The 18924-nt window shown below is 33.7% G+C and overlaps 2 protein-coding genes across 4 annotated transcripts; one reads left to right on the plus strand and one right to left on the minus strand.

Moving 5' to 3' along the window:
- The first annotated feature begins 2234 nt into the window (after positions 1-2234).
- LOC108209030 (uncharacterized) lies at positions 2235-2940 on the plus strand. The gene has a single exon (XM_017379720.2). The coding sequence runs from the start codon at positions 2461-2463 to the stop codon at positions 2752-2754; it is 294 nt and encodes a 97-aa protein (XP_017235209.1). The 5' UTR covers positions 2235-2460; the 3' UTR covers positions 2755-2940.
- A 713-nt stretch (positions 2941-3653) lies between these two features.
- On the minus strand, positions 3654-9616 carry LOC108209029 (uncharacterized). Of its 3 annotated transcripts, none has more exons than XM_017379718.2 (9): positions 9598-9616; positions 9331-9395; positions 7973-8221; positions 6918-7045; positions 6603-6699; positions 6385-6486; positions 6001-6276; positions 4510-4847; positions 3654-4100 (listed from the first exon to the last, which is right to left on the minus strand). In XM_017379718.2, the coding sequence occupies exons 3-9, from the start codon at positions 8127-8129 to the stop codon at positions 3882-3884; spliced, it is 1317 nt and encodes a 438-aa protein (XP_017235207.1). In that variant the 5' UTR covers positions 8130-8221; positions 9331-9395; positions 9598-9616; the 3' UTR covers positions 3654-3881. The 3 variants fall into 3 exon arrangements, with proteins under 3 accessions (XP_017235207.1, XP_063943889.1, XP_017235208.1); XM_064087819.1 differs by lacking the exon at positions 9598-9616 and adding an exon at positions 8809-8864 and having other exon boundaries at positions 9331-9589; XM_017379719.2 differs by lacking the exon at positions 9598-9616 and having other exon boundaries at positions 9331-9597.
- Positions 9617-18924: the final 9308 nt, after the last annotated feature.

Here is an 18924-nt window from a genome sequence, read left to right on the forward strand (position 1 = left end):
AAAATCTATTTGGTGACATATTATACAACTACAGGAGATATCAGCTTTATCAACACACCGACATCGAAAGTCTATGTTAATCCAAGTTTTAGTGCAGTATATAGCATGAGACATAGATATTTATTTAATTTGCTCATCATTCACATAGAATCATATAATTATATATTTGATTTTAAAACAATATGAGAATAATTTATAAATCTTTTATGTCGTTCTCGGCTTAATCGTGATTAATATGTATCATTGTTATATCTCTGATTATAACATCTCCGAGATAGCTGACTAATCGTACTATAATATTTAGATTTTTATGAAACAATAATGTAATAAAGTATTTGAGATTATACTCAAATCTTTTATAGAGTATGAGCTTTTCATCCAGACTATGTTGATTTAAATGATATTTTATTTATTTAATTTTTCATTTGAGATTATTTGATGGTTTGATTTTCTGTTCTTAATCATAAAAATTATTTCACAACGCCACAAAAAACAACTACAATATCAATACACCCGTGCGCGGAGCGCGGGCAAGAAAAGCTAGTATGATATAAAAAGTAAAAAAATTAATATTCATCGGAGATGGTTTTATGATGTTCATTTTTTCTGTCTTTTTATTGTATGTCGCTTTGATATCTTTAAAATATAGATTGATTCTATTAGTAAAATTTATTATTTTTAATTATTTTTCTTGGTCAACTAAAATTTGAATTTAATATTTTTATCAAAAAAATCAGAATTAATATCTTTGGTTATATGATCAAAGTATTTAAAAATGTGTATAAAAATATTAAAATATCATGCATAATGAAAAGGGAAGATGTGGTACCAATTTTTTCTGTTTCTGTTTCTGTTTCTGTTTGAAGACACTGTAACATTAAAATGTGGAGTTAACTAAGAGCATCTCCGACGCTGTTTGGTTATAATTGTTGGTTAAATTGGACCTATAAAACATTATGTAAACTGTAACACATTTTGCTTCAACATTGGTTGGCTATAATTTAAAAATAGTATATTATTAATATTTTAAATTGTTAAAATAGAATATATCAGTTCAATATGAGAATAAATGATGTACAATCTTCCTACAGATTTTCTTACAGACGTGTAGAGGTTCGACAAATTTAGAGGTTGACTAAATTTATAGATAAGAGCTGAGGTTCGACAAATTTAGTAATCCATAGGAGGTTGGCTAAATTTATAGATAAGAGCTGAGCATGGTTGGAGTTGAGTTTTTGAAACTGTTGGCTAAATTTTTTTATTTTAAATATATCAACTCACCTTTTAGTCAAGAGTTTTAGATGGTTGGAGATCTACCCAGCTTTTGCTTTAGTTGCTTTACTGGTCTTCCGACTTCCAGCAGGAGTTGAAGGGAGTGTACGCAGTGTGATTTGAATAATAACAAGTGGAATGGGCAGAATGAGTTGTTAAATATACAAGACTTGACTACGTCCAGTCTTTGCAAATTTAGGCTGCTTGGGAGATGATTTACTATGCAGTCAAACCCACAATTTAAACGTGTACTCAATTCATAATCACACAGCTCACAGTTTGTTTTATAATAATAATCGAACAACTTGCTGTTTTTTAATAAAATTAAAAAAGAAAAAGGAGTCATTCGTATCTAACAGCTGATTGAGTGGTTAAAGGTCAAATATATTACAGTACAGTATCTCTTAGCAATTTGTTTGTGTAAAAATCACTTTACATAAAAAATTAAAAATATCACTCTAATGCCCATTCTAAATATCACATATTATCCATTTCCAGGATGATAATTAAATAAATAATTAGTTTTAAATCACATATACCTTCATCAATTTGACATCAACGATCAACAATTTATCATCAATAATTATAGACAACATTATGAATAAATGAAATTTACCATTCTCAAAAAGAATAATGATATATTGTCAAAATTTTGAAAAATAGTAATTTCTTATAAATATATAAAAATTATGATATTTTTGTCAAATTTCTGGTCCAGTTGAAAAATATTATCGACTTCTCTTTGTCAACGTTTCTATAAATAAGGTGTTATACTGGTCTTTTGGTCATACAAACAGAGACACCACCCTTTAAGATATTTGAAAAGGCCAGCTTGAAAATAATTGTGTGACTAATTTAGAGGCCAAGTGGCCGCAACAAATGACCCAGTCCTCGAAGAAACGATAGGATGAAAGACCCTACACTACTAGCCAAAACTGATAAGCATCTCAACCTGTCCTTCCTAGCTCCTCACATATACGCGCCCAATTATCTCAAGGCCAGCCACAACCAAGTTCACTCAGCCACGGAATTCATAAATTGACTCTCTGCTTGTACGTGTACAAATCATTTACCAACGCTACAAGAACCATCTTCTAGTGCTACAAAAACATTCTCATTCACACAAACTCAATCTCTCCCGTTCTCTCTCTCTCTCTCTCTCTCTCTGCCTTTGTGTTTTCAATCACTATGGTGGCTCCTATGGTGCTAGCTACCGGGCTCAGCGTTTTGGCTGGAGCGGCTCTAGTCAAGTCCGTGTTGGAGCAGAACAATCCCATGGCCGGTCCAGGCCAGTTCCCCAGGTGCCCCAGTTGCAACGGCAGTGGTCGAGTCAGTTGCTTCTGTTCTCGATGGTCTGACGGTGACACCGGTTGTCGGACCTGTGTTGGCACAGGCCGTATGGCTTGTAGTAGCTGCGGTGGCACAGGTACCGGCCGTCCCATCCCCGCTCAGCTCATCATACGCCCTTCTCGCAAATCCTAGGCACACTTCCATGTATAGGAATACATCACTGGTATATATAACTAGTTTCTAGCTTCTTTCCCCCATCTCTCTTTCTTTTAGATATTCAATCATATATGTTCTTCAGAGATACTTGTTGTAATCACAATTGATCATTTGATTACTTGTAAAATTTTGAGATTGACTCTATAAACTTGTTGCCTATCATATGTTTTCACTTTCCGTCATTTCAATTAGTTGCAGAGGAAATTCCTAGTCTGACAAGTTGAGAAAAATTCTAGTCTAAACTTGTCCAATATATGATCTAGTTGCAGAGTGAAATCCTAGTTTAATACCGAGCGATTACATTCTATAATTCTTCATGTTACTTGGTTGAGCTAAGCTAATCCTAGTCTAATTCCACGCTATTACATTCTATAATCCTTCATTACTTGTTTGAGCTAAATTTAGTCCCCTTCTCGCTGCCTTGTAATATTATCTAAAGCAAAACTGAGAAGCCAGAGATATACCTCACGAGATCTGCTTAGTGCTTACACATTAAAAAGACAAATGACATGTTGACAGATATTTAGTTTTGCTAGACAAGGGAGTTACTGGCACAACTTGTTGCTTGCTTGTCTTCTGTCCCAATTGTTCATTGAATCAGACTACATAATGCACATGATTTCATACACACAGTCACTGAAATCATTAATTATCAGTTGTTTGGACTTCCAGCTAGGGTATGGTTCAATGTTCTATCAACTTGTCCACATATTCATCCTTTAAAATGAATCTTTTTTCTACACGTGGAATCCATGTAATACAATTCAAGATAAATCATAATCTATACTCCATATATCTATATGGAAATTAACTGATTAAAAAATATTGGCGAAGCGTACATTCAACAGAGGTTTATAGATGCACATAAAAGAATATAAACCAACCTTTAATGTTAATATCTTATTAAGGAAAAATTTGTCTCCTTAACCAAAGGTTTGATAAAATGTATGAGACTTCCTGAAAACTTTGAGAATGGAAGTATGAAATGTTATAGTCATCATCCAACTGTTTTAACTTAAAGAACATTCGGAAATATGCAAGTTGAGAACACTACAAGGAAATGTAAAAATAGAAAATAAAGCCAAACTAAACATGGCACACATTCACCTTTCAAGAGGATCCTCCCCTATGCTTGAGGTAAAGGGACACATGGCTGCAGCTATTCTTTGTCGAAGGTTAAACCGTTCAGCAATCAGAGGCCGGACATCTTCAACTCCTACTAGGCTCTCCAGAAAGGGAAGTAACTGGACGAGTTCTTTGTCTGAGCGATCATCAAACCAGCTCTCTATCGGGATTCCATTATCCACCTGGAAGCCAAATGCCTGAAAACAAAATAAATATGTCAATGAACTCATATCTTATGCATGCTCTGTAGTTTGTGGATCTAAAATTACTAGGATCGTGTGCATAGTCTACAAAGCTTACATTATTCTGGTTAAACATTATCACTGGATATTTTTTTAAATTCAACTGTTAGCCATTTATTACCAAGACTTAGAGGAGGAGGGGGGGGGGGGGGGGGGGGGGGGGGGGACATGCATAAATTACGCAGAGTCACACACTTCCAAGATATTGTCCTACAATAATCAATTGTCTTAAACATGAAAACAAAATTGGTTCCAGAACCAGTAACTGTGCACAATCTCTCCCGACAAGGGGCAACACAAACTAACCACTAGAACAACATCTTGATTCCGGAGTGCATTAAACTAAAGGAGAAAGTATAAATACCTGGGGAGAGTTGTCAATCATTATAACACGCGCTAAATCTCGGCCAAGAACAGACAGGTCTTTAAGATAATTTCCCTCAACAAAAACACAAGATTCACGGAAAACTCTATGGCGAAATATTTTTCTTTTTGGATCGAGTACATTTAGTAGCTGGTCCGCATAAACACCTTGGCTTGCAGTAAATATTATAATCTCAAAAAGACCCGATACCCTCTCCAGAAATTCCTGCAGGTAGGGACGACAACGAACAAAGACTGTATGCTCCATGAGATTAAACTTGACAGAGAATTTAAAATCTGCATCCTCACAAGGTTCGAGGGTAGAGTGCACCAAGGTCTCTGCAAAATAAAGGTATCACGAAAATTTGTACATTGTCCCAAATATCATATTAACATAATTTATTAATATACCAAACACTCCAGGAAGTTCTATTAATAGTAGGTAAAGCGCCAAAATTTGACAACCAAGGACTTCTATAACTGTACAAATAAATCGTTCACAAGAACAAAACATCATTCAAAGAACAAAGCAGCATCCCTTGGCAATCGTAAACGCACACATGTTATCTATAAGTCAATAATCATAAAAAAAAAAAAACATACTTGAAAGTTAAAACAAAACAGAACCGGTGCTTGGCACTCCACCACTGAAAATAATACTCCCTCAGTCCCTTATTTAGATAGCCTAGTTTCCTTTTCTCAACAAACTAGCTATAACCTACTAGGGACTACTTGGTGTTATTACTTATAGCTTACAGGGCCTTCAGTAGTTTTCCACCTGAGGTAGGTTCTTTCTAGTAATTACTAATTAGTTGCTAAAACTGAACAATGTCATTAACTGTTTAAGGTTATTTAATGACTTGAAAGTAGAGGTGTGTATATTCAATTCCTGCCTGAGTAATTCTATGCCTAATGACTCATAAGTCTGAGGTATTATTATTTATAATGTTACTACTACCTATTTGCATAATTTAATTAATGTATAGCTTACAAGTAGTAGGAAAAAAACACAAGTCAATGGCAACAAGGAAAATATAGAATTTTACAAAATAAGCCAAAAAAAAACCCTCCTTTTTACTTTTTTAGCTTTTAACTTATAAAGCAGTTTCAAGTCAGAACTTGAATTAAACAAAAGGACCAGATAAGTTCAGCTAATAATACACAAGTTACAAAATATTTTTAGCGTACAAGTTGATTAGACAAACAGGACAGTGATATAAAATTTGAACTTTTACACAATCTACATGTCTTCCATCAAATATTTATTCCAAGGTAAAGGTTACATGTTGAAGCAGATGCAAATGTACTAGTATAATGCAACTTATAACCCATGTTCCTAATTAGTTAAAAAGAACACAACAAATAACCCCACAACTGAGCACCATAACACATCAATATAATAGATGCAACTAATTGAAGCACAACAGACAGTTAGAAAATTCAAGAGAGTTTCAAGTATGACTTTAGAAGCATATCTGTCATATGAGCTTACCATCCAAGTCCAGGACAAGAGTTGTTGAGGGACAACTTCGAGTCTGTTTAGGTAGCAGCATAGGTCGAAAGGTTGGAACAACTGAAGCCAAATCTGGCAAGTTTTTTATGAAGAAGTAGGGATCAAATTCATCAAAGTCTTCATATTCATCATCCTCCATCTGAACATCTGTTGATATACTATTTTGACTGTACTCATCTACACATTCCAACTTCGAGCTTTTCTCTGAATGATAAGTTGTTGACACTTCAGACATCAACACGCTGCCTCCTAAATCTGCATACAAAGATGACTCTTTATTAGTATATAAAGGATAACGCTGATTCTCCTGGTGCCATGCAAGATTCATATACAGAATTTTATTCTCTTTAGAATGACATTTACCTTGCATGACATTATCGCTGTTCAACAAATCGAGTTGTATGTTCTCCTCTGCAGAGTCCACAACTTTCTGGTCGTCGGTCTTAAAATATTTTAAAAAATCAGCTGGAGAAAATAAATGAGTATGTAAGAATACAAAGATGCAGTCCAACAACGTGGAGATTTTAGCAGAAACAGACCCCAATACCCTGTCACATACAAACAACACATTCATAGTCTACCTCCAGTGAGAAGGTCCCCTCCACCATGTTTAGAATTGTGAAAGGGCGGAGAAAATATGGTACCCGTCATACAATAAGCACCTCCATCATCACAGACCTACAGTACACCAGAATCCAGATAAACAGGTTCACAAGTCAATCTCTGATATAAGTGATAAAACAACATTTAATATAAATAATAACAATAATAACAATAATAATAATAATAATAATAATAATAATAATAATAATATAATAATTATTATTATTATTATTATTATTATTATATTATTATTATTATTATTAAAAAAAACAATTCATAAAGGTAGCAAATACTTCAGGATTTTCAGTCGTGTTATTATTAGCATGATCAACATCTCTCCGCATAAGCTCAACGTCATCGTCACCAGAGTTGCATCTAGAATCCAATTTTTTTCTGCTAACATGTTCCACACTTTTCTTTGCTGAAAACAGAAACAGGATCAAGCATTAGAAACTTCAGGGGGATTGAACAAATACTGATCACATTTCTAATAACTTCATATCAAATAATAATACTACGAATATCTAATATGATTCTAGACCAGTAATTATAACAATGGAAAAGATAGAAGTAATAAACAAATCTTATGACATGGGGAAGAAGCAGAACATCAGCAAGTAAAACAGGATTTAGAACACACACACACACACACACAATTACATTAAATATATAAAGCAATCTCAAATTAACGCTTTAAACAAGATACTCCACAATTTGATGGAGTGAGAGGAGCAACTCCAAAGTCAGATTTCTTTTATGTGCATTTTAGCTGAGGATAAACAAAATTCAGCAAGGGGAAGCAAATAAAAGAATAAAGTACTGTGACGGTCAGTTAGTTCAGTCCTGTCTGCTTGTGATCCTACTGCCACGAGAAGTTGACACGGACACTTCCCGAAACTTAAAGTTTGGATTTGGACCTTCGGTGCAATATTGGATTCAGTGTCGTATTGGGTTCTGAGTTCAGGTACGCAACAAAACAAAAAAGTACACAAAATAATTTTTTATATTATATCTTAAATATAGTTATGATACTTTTAAAAAACACATATCAATATTTTGAAATCATTTCAACTTAAAATTAAGTACTCTTATTTTATACAGTATTACACTCAATATTAGTTTAGAATTTTAGAATTTCTGTGCACTTAATGCAGCCTCGAGAACTTATTTAAAAACTGAACCACTTTTCTTTGTTGACCCAAAGCACAAAGTGAAAATTTCAGCAGACGCGTACAACTTCTACACAACGTCCTTAGTAACTCGAGGCAAGATTTACAAAAAGAAAAAAAGAAAGAAATTATACACTAATAGTCATAGCATAAAACATAGATTTGAAACATTAACTTACGAACTCTTTGCTTTCTTGCAGAAGAGGTTATCAGCTCATTTGCTTTTCTTTCTTGAACCTGAACATTTTCAGATGCCTTCTTCTGATGCCTTGAAACCTTCGGACTGACAACCTCTCGAGCAGAAGTCCTAGTAGGGACCTTTTTTTTGGTTTGCATCTTGGAAGCTTGTTAAGCAAAGAAATGTTTAGCACCTTCCTTAATTCAAATAATTACTCAAGATGCGATTCTCTAGGGTAAACTTGACCTTCCTGAAATTAAACAGCCAAAGTATACATATTCAATCCCTTCAGAAATGATTACAGAATGCTATAATTCTTTATGAAGTGAAATAACACAGAAGACCTTCAGCTAAAGAAGTGCAATACCAATCACAATTATAAAACAAACACAGGAAGAGAGAATGATACCGGCAGCAAACATTTATAAAAATATCAAATCTCGCACACTGAAGTTTTAACACTTTTTTATATCAGCTCAAAAGCTTGTCTATGAACGTTTTTAAACAAAGTTTCAGATATTCAAGAATCAGACCCACAGCTCATGTCATTCATTTCAATCTGCGAAGTATACTACAATTAAAAAACCTATACATGTCAAGTATAACAGCTACTACTAAAGGGAAAGATCAGCATCTTGACAGGCTAGAGGTTTGGGAAGCAGGAGGGGTAAAACCACCTACTCGATCAGGAACTAGCTTTATTGCATGCCTAACTAAATTTCAATATACAATTACTATACTATTGAAAGGGAAAATCCTGAACATAATAAAACTAGTAGCATTAACAGCATGATGACACTGGAAAGTCAAATATTGGAGCTTCAAATTGCAACCTACCCAAAAGCCTGACCAAAAAAATGTAGGAGTAGAAAACACCCAAGAGCCCTGCAAGGCTGCAACACCCTCAAATCTCAGATGGGTTACATGTAACACATCAACCCATTTACGTGCAAATTATATAATATAAATTAAAACTAGCAGTTAATTAGTCATGGCAAGTTCAGGCATCACACATTCGAGACTGTCAAGTCAAGTCATTTTCAAGCAAGAACTTAATCACAACAGAATCCGTTTCTCTGACATCTCATATATACACAATTACACATGCACAAACTTAAAACAACCAATTAAAGATCAATTTTTTAATTAGCAAAAAAAAGGAAATCAAAAATCAGCAACCCTATAGCAGCTCAAACAGAAAAATTCAAAAGGGGTCAAGGGTATGGCCCGCACAAACGAATCAAAAATCAAATTTGAATTAACAAAACCCTAGAAAACAAGTAATAGGCCTAATCTTGATTATATAGCAAATGAAAAGAGAGTAAGATACAAGTGAATTTGAAGTTGAGAGCTTTATACCAGATATAAATCGAAACCCCCAAATAATTCAGCAGCAGCTCCCGCAACGAAACCCCAAGTCAATCCTTTTGATATACATATATGTAGGATAAAATTTAGGGGTTTGTAAATATAGAGAGAGAGAGAGAGAGAGAGAGAGAGAGAGAGAGAGAGAGAGAGAGAGAGATTTGGGTTTGAAAGGGGGGAAAGGAGAGAGGGAAAATTTGAGTGAACTAGTAGTAATTTGTGTTGTGCTGGGGTGCTGCAAGAAAATTAGAAGATGTGTACCTGAGTCATATGCTCACTCGCTTTTCTATGTTTCTCTCTCCTGCGAGATTACAGTAATTTGAAATGATTCTCTACTCGTTTTCAAATTTCAGCGCTGCATTGAAAATTCCAAAATTCGGATATTTTAAACTTTTCACTCGGTATTTAATTTTTTATTTTTGAGCTTTAAACATATATTTACAAATTCCAGCTAGATAAATAATTCAATTACGATGTGATTCCCACCAAATTAGAGTTATGTGTGTTTGAATTGAATATTCAAAACTGAATATATATCTATACTATTACCTACTTATATATAATAAGCGTAAGGGAGATAATTTGGTCGCATGGTCCTTTGGTCTAAAAGCTTATCATCCGTTGGATCGTATATTTAACAAATAAGCACCGTTAGATTAGAACAAAATTAAATTCTGTTCTATAAGGCAACTGAAATCTACTTGCATTTTAATTCCTTTTCTGAATCCAAAACAAATTCTGTCTTTCAAGTGTTTTTGATTTTTTTTTATTACAAAATAAATATTTCCTACCAGAAAAAAAAACACATATTTTTAACACCTTTTCCTATTCCAAGACATGTTATGATTTATTTTTTTAGTCAAAAACAAATTACAAACAAAATCTTCGAAACATAAAATTTGTCAAGATCTTCTATATAAACTACTTCATATCAACCTCATCTTAACCCCATTCTTGCGTCTTCTTCTTCAAAGATTTTAACTTGGAAATCTCCCAGTGTTTCTTTTGGCCTCAATCTTGACATAGTTTGCAACGGTTCTTTCTTCCCCAAACTTCTCCATCGAACTCACAAAGGTAATTAGCTTCTCTCTTTTTTTTACTGCTATTTGATAAATTGCTATGCATCGGTTTTAATAATTTTTTCTGTTTTGTCTAAATTATATTGATTTATTCAATTTTCCGTAGATAACGCCATGGATTTGCATGACGAATCGAATAATATGAATGAAAAACGGAGAATTGAACGTAACAAGCGGCGTAGAGAACGGTACAGACTACGTCAAGAACAAAACAAGCAACAACAAGACCCATGTAAGTAAAGTTTAGCATGTGATATGTGCATTAAATATGTGTGACATCAAAATTATTTATCTCTGACATTAGAACAATACAGGTAGAGCAGTAGAACAATCAATGCGCACCAATTCTTAATGAAATTAGAAACTTACTCATCGGTCAGTAAATTACTCCAGATGATAGTGTATTGTGTAAATTTCATTTGAAAACCTATAGTCAGTGTATTCTTAATGCAAATGTGTTTTTGAGTTTTTAGTTGGCAAATTAACTTTCCAGTAGGAATATTATAGATCAAATATAAGTGAACTTAAAAAAAAATTGTCTTCGTCACCATTATAGTAACCTACTTCATGCTGTTTCTTTCTATTCATGCCTTGGGTAATAACTTTATCAAGGTATTTCATGTCAAGATCTGGCAAAACCTGCAAGAAAAGCACCACGTATTATAAACTCATACCTAAGAATCGAAGCAAAATAAACATGTACGGATTGAATAGTAAACATGTAAGTAGAACTCCTTGGTTTGCATAACAATAGCTTAACATTTTTCCCGTAATCAGATCATTCAAAGATTCTGGGAACAAGTTAATTCTAGGTATAGGCACTTCATATTTATATCTCACACATTAATATTACTATTAGCGTATACATTAGTGCTTTTTGTTTTTCAAGGAGGTACACATGGATATACTTTAATGTTAAAATTAATTCATCCTACATATCCGATTTTAATTAGTCTTACCAATTCTAAATTTATGTATTTTATTATAGCTGATGTTACAGATTTAGCTGAAGGATCAAATTCTGAAATTGTTATAAGAAAACGAACTGAGCTTAACAAGCGACGCCGGGAGCAATACAATAAAGCTACAGAAGAGGAACGGAGCCAAAGAAACAAACTAAGATGTGACCGAAGAGCAAAACAAAAGATTAATGCGATAGAATGTCAACAAGTAAACAATGGTAATTTCTAGAGGTTACAATATTTATAATACCATGTCGTGCAAATTTTTTTTATTAACCCTTATAAGTTGTTATTTTGTGTATATAGATATACCAGTTACTGATGAAAGCACAAAGTATATACAAATGATAAAGAGGAATACATCTACAACAAAAGGTATTCTCTATATCTCCCTTACGCTTATTATATATAAGTATATAATACATGTATATATATATATATATATATATATATATATAAATTTATTTATTACTGATTTGATTTTTATTTTTATTTTTAAAGCATTTGCTGAAGTTAGCAAACGAATGAGGACAAAAATACAGTCGAACAAGGAAAAGTTTGGTAAGCCTAAATTTTCATAGGCTCCACAAAAATTAACAGCAAATAACTATTTAACTTATCATGTTATAGCTAAACTATACAAACCTATTTTGCTACAGCAAAAGCAACATCGATCCTAAATATTGGAAGTGCCGACAAAGAATGTGCATACTGTGGTGCACTAATGTGGGGGCAGGAAAGAACGAGAGAAGAAGGTGTTTCAAACACTTCAAGCTTCTCACTATGTTGTAGCCATGGTAAAGTTAAACTACCTAACTTACAAGAAACTCCCCCGGAATTGAAGAGACTGTTGGATGGAACAGATGAATTAAGTAAAGCATTTAGAAAAAATTACAGGATGTACAACACTGCATTTTCCTTCACATCCACTGGTGGAGAAATAGATAAAAGATATAATAACGGTGGTGGCCCTTTTGTTTATCGTATATTTGGTGAAATATATCATCAGATCGGCTCTTTGTACCCGGATGATGGTGAGAAGCCAGTTTATTCACAAATCTACATGTATGACAATCAACAAGAAGTCGAAAAACGGGTATCCTTTCCGCACAATGATGAACTTCTGGATACAAGAATTATCAAAACTATTACTGAAATGTTGGATCGTGAGAATGAATTAGCTAAATTTTTTCACAGCATACGTGACAGATTCAGTTCAACAGATTGTATCCCATCTAAGTTACGGTTAGTTGGCAACCGCGAAACAGATGGCCGGGAAAGCTCTAAACCTACAAATATACACGATTTTGCAGCACTGATTGTTGATGACAACTTGGCAGATAACAGAGACGTAATAGTACATTACAAAGGGGGTGGTCTTCATAGAATTTCAGAGCTAAGTCCAAGCTATATGGCCCTACAATATCCACTAATATTTCCCTTTGGAGAAGATGCCTTCAGAACAGATATTTTGCATCGTGGTGTATCCACACACACGGCAACTAAAAAGGATAAAGTCTCAATTAGAGAGTTCTATGCTTATCGTATCCAACAACGAAGTAATGAAGGTCACACATTAATTCGTGGTGGAAGATTATTCTTGCAGTTCGTGGTTGATGCTTATGCATGTATTGAACATAGTAGGCTAATGTGGGTCAAATTACACCAAGAAACTTTGAGAGCTGACGTCTATAATAATATCGTCGATTCTGTTAATAGAGGTGATGCAGATGCTATAACTGTTGGAAAACGTATTGTTTTACCTGCGACTTTCACAGGAAGCCCGCGATATATGCAACAAAATTATCAAGACTGCATGGCGGTTTGTAGAAAATTAGGCAGCCCTGACTTATTCATCACTTTCACATGCAATCCTGCCTGGCCTGAAATAAAAGAGCATTGTAATAAGATTGTCAATCAAACACCTGATGTTCGACCAGATATTATATCTCGAGTTTTCAAAATAAAGCTTGACATGCTTTTGGAGGACTTGACACAAAATCACGTGCTCGGAAAAGTCATCGGAGGTACAATAGTTCTAAAATAAACACACACATACACACTCTCACACACACACACATATGATACTCATACTACCATTTTTAGTTCATTTTTCATGAGAAATCCCTACATGTATTCTAATCAAATGTCTTTAGTTAAAAATATATATCAAATTGTTCTGCATATCATTCATTTTACATCAAAAAATTTGCATAGTTGCTACATGCTCTTAAACCCCTCTTATTCAAGTAAATTTGTCATTGTAAACACTGTATGTCGCTAAACCGCTGATGATGTTTTAATATATAATATGTAAACTAATATATCACACTTATTCAAGTAACATTTATCATTGTAAAAACTATATTTAGCTAAACCGCTGATAAAGTTTTAATATATAATATGTAAACTAATATATCACACTATTCAACATTACCTTTCTATTTCTTCCAGTTGCTTACACAATTGAATTTCAAAAGAGAGGTTTGCCACACGTGCACATAGTTGTTTGGCTTGCTGAATCCGATCGTTGCCATTCTACAGAGGATATAGATTTTTTAATTTCAGCTGAACTACCTGATAAAGATATTGACCCTTTGGGATATGAAGCTGTAAGTACTTTAATGATTCATGGCCCCTGTGGAGTTGTTAACCCAGAATCTCCATGCATGAAAGGAGAAGAAGGCTATAAGAAATGTAAAAATTATTATCCCAAAGATTTCACAACTGAAACCACAATTGATTCAAAAGGTTATCCAGTTTACAAGCGTCGAAATGATGGAAGGACAGCGACATGTAGGGGTGTGAATATTGACAATAGGTAACAAACTTATGTTACACTGTACTTAACATTATTAAAATATTATTCTACAGATTTATAGTTTCAACTATGATCCTGTTATGTTGTCTCAGGTATGTTGTGCCGTACAATCGAGGTCTATTAGTCAAGTATCAAGCACATATCAATGTCGAATGGTGCCATCAAGGCGACCTTATAAAATATATGTTCAAGTATGTGCTAAAAGGTCCAGATCGGGCAACAATGGTGATTGAAAAGGATAGACAACCAAATAAAGAAAATTCGGGACCAGTTGACAATGACGAGGTCAAAAATTATCTGACGTGTCGATATTTGTCGTCATGTGAAGCATGTTGGCGTATTTTCGAGTTTCCTATACATTATCGTAAACCTGTGGTTCAAAAATTAACATTCCATCTCGAAAAAGAACAGATTATTTGTTTCAATGAGAAAGAGTCACTACCGTCTGTTCTAAGAAAAAATCACGTGGACAGCACTATGTTCGTGCAGTGGTTCCAGGCTAACACTCAGTATCCAGAGGGTAAAAGTCTCACCTACGTTGAATTTCCAGAAAAATTTCGTTGGGACAATAGTGCGAAAATGTGGATTCCTAGACAAAGAAATATACCTGTCATTGGTCGTTTGATTTATGTGCAACCTGCTACTGGTGAACTATTCTATATGAGACTCTTATTGAATATTGTCTGTGGAGCAACTTCTTTTGAAGATCTAAGGACAGTTAATGGAGTACTTTACAAAACTTACAAGGAAGCATGCCTTCATCATAATATCTTAGGAGACGATGATGAATGGCATACAGCAATAAAGGAAGCATCTTCTCACCAAACTGGCAGGCAGTTAAGGCATTTGTTCGTCACAATACTACTATTTTGTGACGTTGCTGATTTGCGTTCACTGTGGGAAAAGAATTGGCAAGTAATGAGTGAAGATATCGAGTATAATCATCAAAGAATTTCTGGTGACAGAAACTTTACTCTCAGTTCAGACCGCCTACAAGCTCTAACACTCTATAAGATTGACCTAGAACTTCATAAATTCGGAAAGTCTTTAACAGATTTTCCAACACTCCCTCCGTTAACAGGTTCACTGCAACATCAAAGTCAGAATACATTGCTTTATGAAGAGTATATGTATGACAGGCATAAACTAAAAAAGGAGAGCCATACATTAGTTTCAATGTTAAACCCGAAACAAATGCAGATTTTTGAAGAGATAACTAATAATGTGTTGGAAAAAGAGGGAGGCCTATATTTTGTGTATGGTCATGGAGGTACAGGCAAGACGTTTTTGTGGAAGACAATTATTAGTTCTCTACGCTCCAAGGAAAAAATTGTCTTGGCCGTCGCATCATCGGGTATTGCATCCCTCCTTATAGAAGGTGGAAGAACTGCTCATTCAAGATTTAAAATTCCATTAAACATTTACGAAAATAGCACATGTGGGATAAAGCAACATTCTTACTTGGCAGAGTTGATATCTCAGACGGATTTAGTTGTGTGGGATGAGGCACCTATGAACCATAAACATATATTCGAGGCAGTTGATCGTTCATTCCGTGACATAATGCGACTTAAAGACCCCAGTAATCTAGAAAAACCATTTGGTGGAAAGACAGTTCTTCTTGGGGGAGATTTCAGGCAAATCTTACCTGTTTTACCCAAGAAAGGACGAGCAGATATTGTCATGTCATCCATCAGTAAATCTTACCTATGGAAACAATGTAAAGTTTTTAAACTGGATCAAAATATGAGAATAGAAGCAAATGTACCACCAGTAACAGTTGGAGGGATCTCAATTCCATACATGGAATGGATAATTAAGGTTGGTGATGGTACGGCAGAATCAGTATCGATGGATGATTCGGGAGAGGCAAATTTAATCGAAATACCAAAAGAATTACTACTGGATCCTGGGGATGATGGTAAGAAAACAATTATTGATAAAATATACTCAGAACTAGAAGCAAGACATATGGAGCCAAATTATTTTAGAGATCGTGCTATTCTGACACCTATTAATGAAGATGTCGATTCTATAAATACAGAAGTATTAAGGCGATCAACAGGTACAAGTTGTGTCTAACCTGTTCCACTTATTATTTATATAATACACACTTAGTTACATTTCACAATTTTATTTATTTTTGTACTACAATCTTACGATTTCAATTACTACAGGTAAATGTGAGCTCTATCGAAGCTTCGATTCTATATGCAAGAGCTCAGTGAATTATGAATCTCAGGAAAGTATGAATCCTATAGAGTTTCTGAACTCTCTGACCTTTTCTGGCATTCCTAAACATGAGCTAAGACTCAAAGTTGGTTGTCCAATTGTACTCCTTCGGAATATATGTCCTTCAAGAGGTCTTTGCAACGGCACGAGGTTAATTGTTACCCAACTGTGTAAAAAAGTTATTGAAGGTGTTATAATTACAGGCAGTCATATTGGAGAGAAGACTTTCATCCCCAGAATATGCATGAGGCCCACAGATTCTACACTACCTTTTGTATTGAAGAGAATACAATTTCCAGTGGCTTTATGTTATGCCATGACAATAAATAAAAGCCAAGGCCAAACTTTAAGATCTGTGGGCCTATATCTTCCCCACCCCGTTTTCAGTCATGGACAATTTTATGTGGCTATATCAAGAGTTACATCACCAACAGGATTACACATAGTTTGTGAGCCCACTAGCCATCCAATTGAAGGGAGAACTAAAAATGTTGTTTACCATGAAATCTTCACAAATCTGTAAATCCCGTCTTTATAATGAAAAATGTCATATGCCTTACTATATTCATTTAGATATGTTATTTGATTAATGAATAAGATATGCCTTTTACCTAACTTTGTAATACTTTTTATTGTTCCCAAAAGACCTTTCAGTTCAGACATCCATGTTACTGAATGTTACTGATGAATGTTACTAAGATTGTAATAATATTAATAAAATATTAAACTCATTTCCGAATTCATATTTACAAAAAGTGTGTTATTTCTTAGTATAATATCCAAGACACGTTACCTCATACTTATTAATCGACCAAATATATATTTTTGTCATAAGAAATAATATTGAGAATTAAAAAACCACTTTAACTAATTAAAATATAGTATATGTCTGTATATTAGTTTAACTAGGTTACACAGTTAATTTTAAATTTAACAAATATATTCATAAAGGCATTTAATTTTATATTCAAACTCCTTTTAAATATAGGAATAACAAAACCAATTACAATTCAAAAAAGATAACATATGTACAGCATATACATATTAACCAAATACAACTTATAGGATGATTCAATATCCATACACAATCCAAAACAGACAAGGTTTGTAACTTTACTTTCCTAGAGGGTAAAGGTTTTAAACTTATTTCTAATTTCATATTTACAAGAAGTGTGTTATTTCTTATTATAATATCCAAAACAAGTTATATCATAATTATTAATCGACCGAATATATATTTGTCATAAGAAATAATTTTCACAATTAAACAACTGGTTGAACTAATTAAAATATAGTAGATGTGTGTATATTAGTTTGACTAAGTTACACAGGGAATTATAAATTTCAAAAGTATATTCATGACGCATTTAATTTTATATTCAAACTCCTTTTAAATATAGGAATAACAAACCAATTCCAATTCAAATTAGAAAACATATGTACAACAAATACATGTTAACCAAATACGACTTATAGGAGGATTCAAAGTCCATACACAATTCAAAAAAGAAAATGTTTTTAGCTATAGTTTCCTAGAAGGTAAAGGATTTCTAATACAGATTTAAAGCTATGCTTAATCTAATATTGTTGACTATAAATATAGAACACCACCAAGGATTACCTTGGCAATCATCACCTACATACGACGATAATACCAGAGATAGGTAACCAACTTCTGCAACTTTTTCTTTTCATATATGTTATCTATATGTTTATCAATATTCATCACAGACATGTAACAACACTAACACTCTCTGCACAAAAAATTCCTCACAACTACATATTATATTATTGTAATGTACATGTTTACCTGTACATATGCATAGCCTTCTCCACCTTTGGGATTCTTAATCAAAAAGCACATTAAAACCTGCATATATCAGAATTAATATATGTTAACAACAGTTATCACATGTATATGTCGTCCACTCACAAAACAAACTCTCTTTCTGCACAAAAAATTTCACACAACTCTATATTATTGTAATGTACATGTTTACCTGTACATGTGTAGAGCCTTCTCCACCTTTGGGAATCTTATATCAAAAGCACATTAAACCTGCATACATCACAATTAATATATACTAATATTATTATATAGTACAATGGTTATCACATGTATATGTTGTCCCCTCACAAGACCAACTCCATGACAATTTTGACTAATATATATGTAGTATACTAGCACATCACACAAACCATAAACATGGAATACTAATCGCATGCTTAGACATGATACTGTACAAATTATCTGATGTTTGTATGCATGTTGTTAATCAATGACAGGGATATTTTTAAACAACACAATGTCGAATGATAACCAGCTCATAAGAGGACTCACAATGGAAAAAGATGATAATAGTATAAAGGTTCGTTTAATCAGGATGTGGGATGCGATCAACAGAAACACAAAGCTCATAATAAACAGAAATCTCATTCTGCTCGATGAAGAGGTAAACACAAAAAACAAATTGTTTCCTTCTAAAATTTATTT

This window comes from Daucus carota, chromosome 2, assembly GCF_001625215.2.
Source record: "Daucus carota subsp. sativus chromosome 2, DH1 v3.0, whole genome shotgun sequence".
NCBI classification, from domain to species: domain Eukaryota; kingdom Viridiplantae; phylum Streptophyta; class Magnoliopsida; order Apiales; family Apiaceae; genus Daucus; species Daucus carota.

Coding starts and splice junctions, on each gene's coding strand:
- LOC108209030 (XM_017379720.2), top strand. CDS start 2,461: ATGGTGGCTCCTATGGTGCTAGCTACCGGGCTCAGCGTTTTGGCTGGA.
- LOC108209029 (XM_017379718.2), bottom strand. CDS start 8,129: ATGCAAACCAAAAAAAAGGTCCCTACTAGGACTTCTGCTCGAGAGGTT. Junction 7,046..7,972: donor TGCAAGAAAGCAAAGAGTTC/GTAAGTTAATGT, acceptor TTCTGTTTTCAG/CAAAGAAAAGTGTGGAACAT. Junction 4,848..6,000: donor TCTTGTCCTGGACTTGGATG/GTAAGCTCATAT, acceptor TTTATTTTGCAG/AGACCTTGGTGCACTCTACC.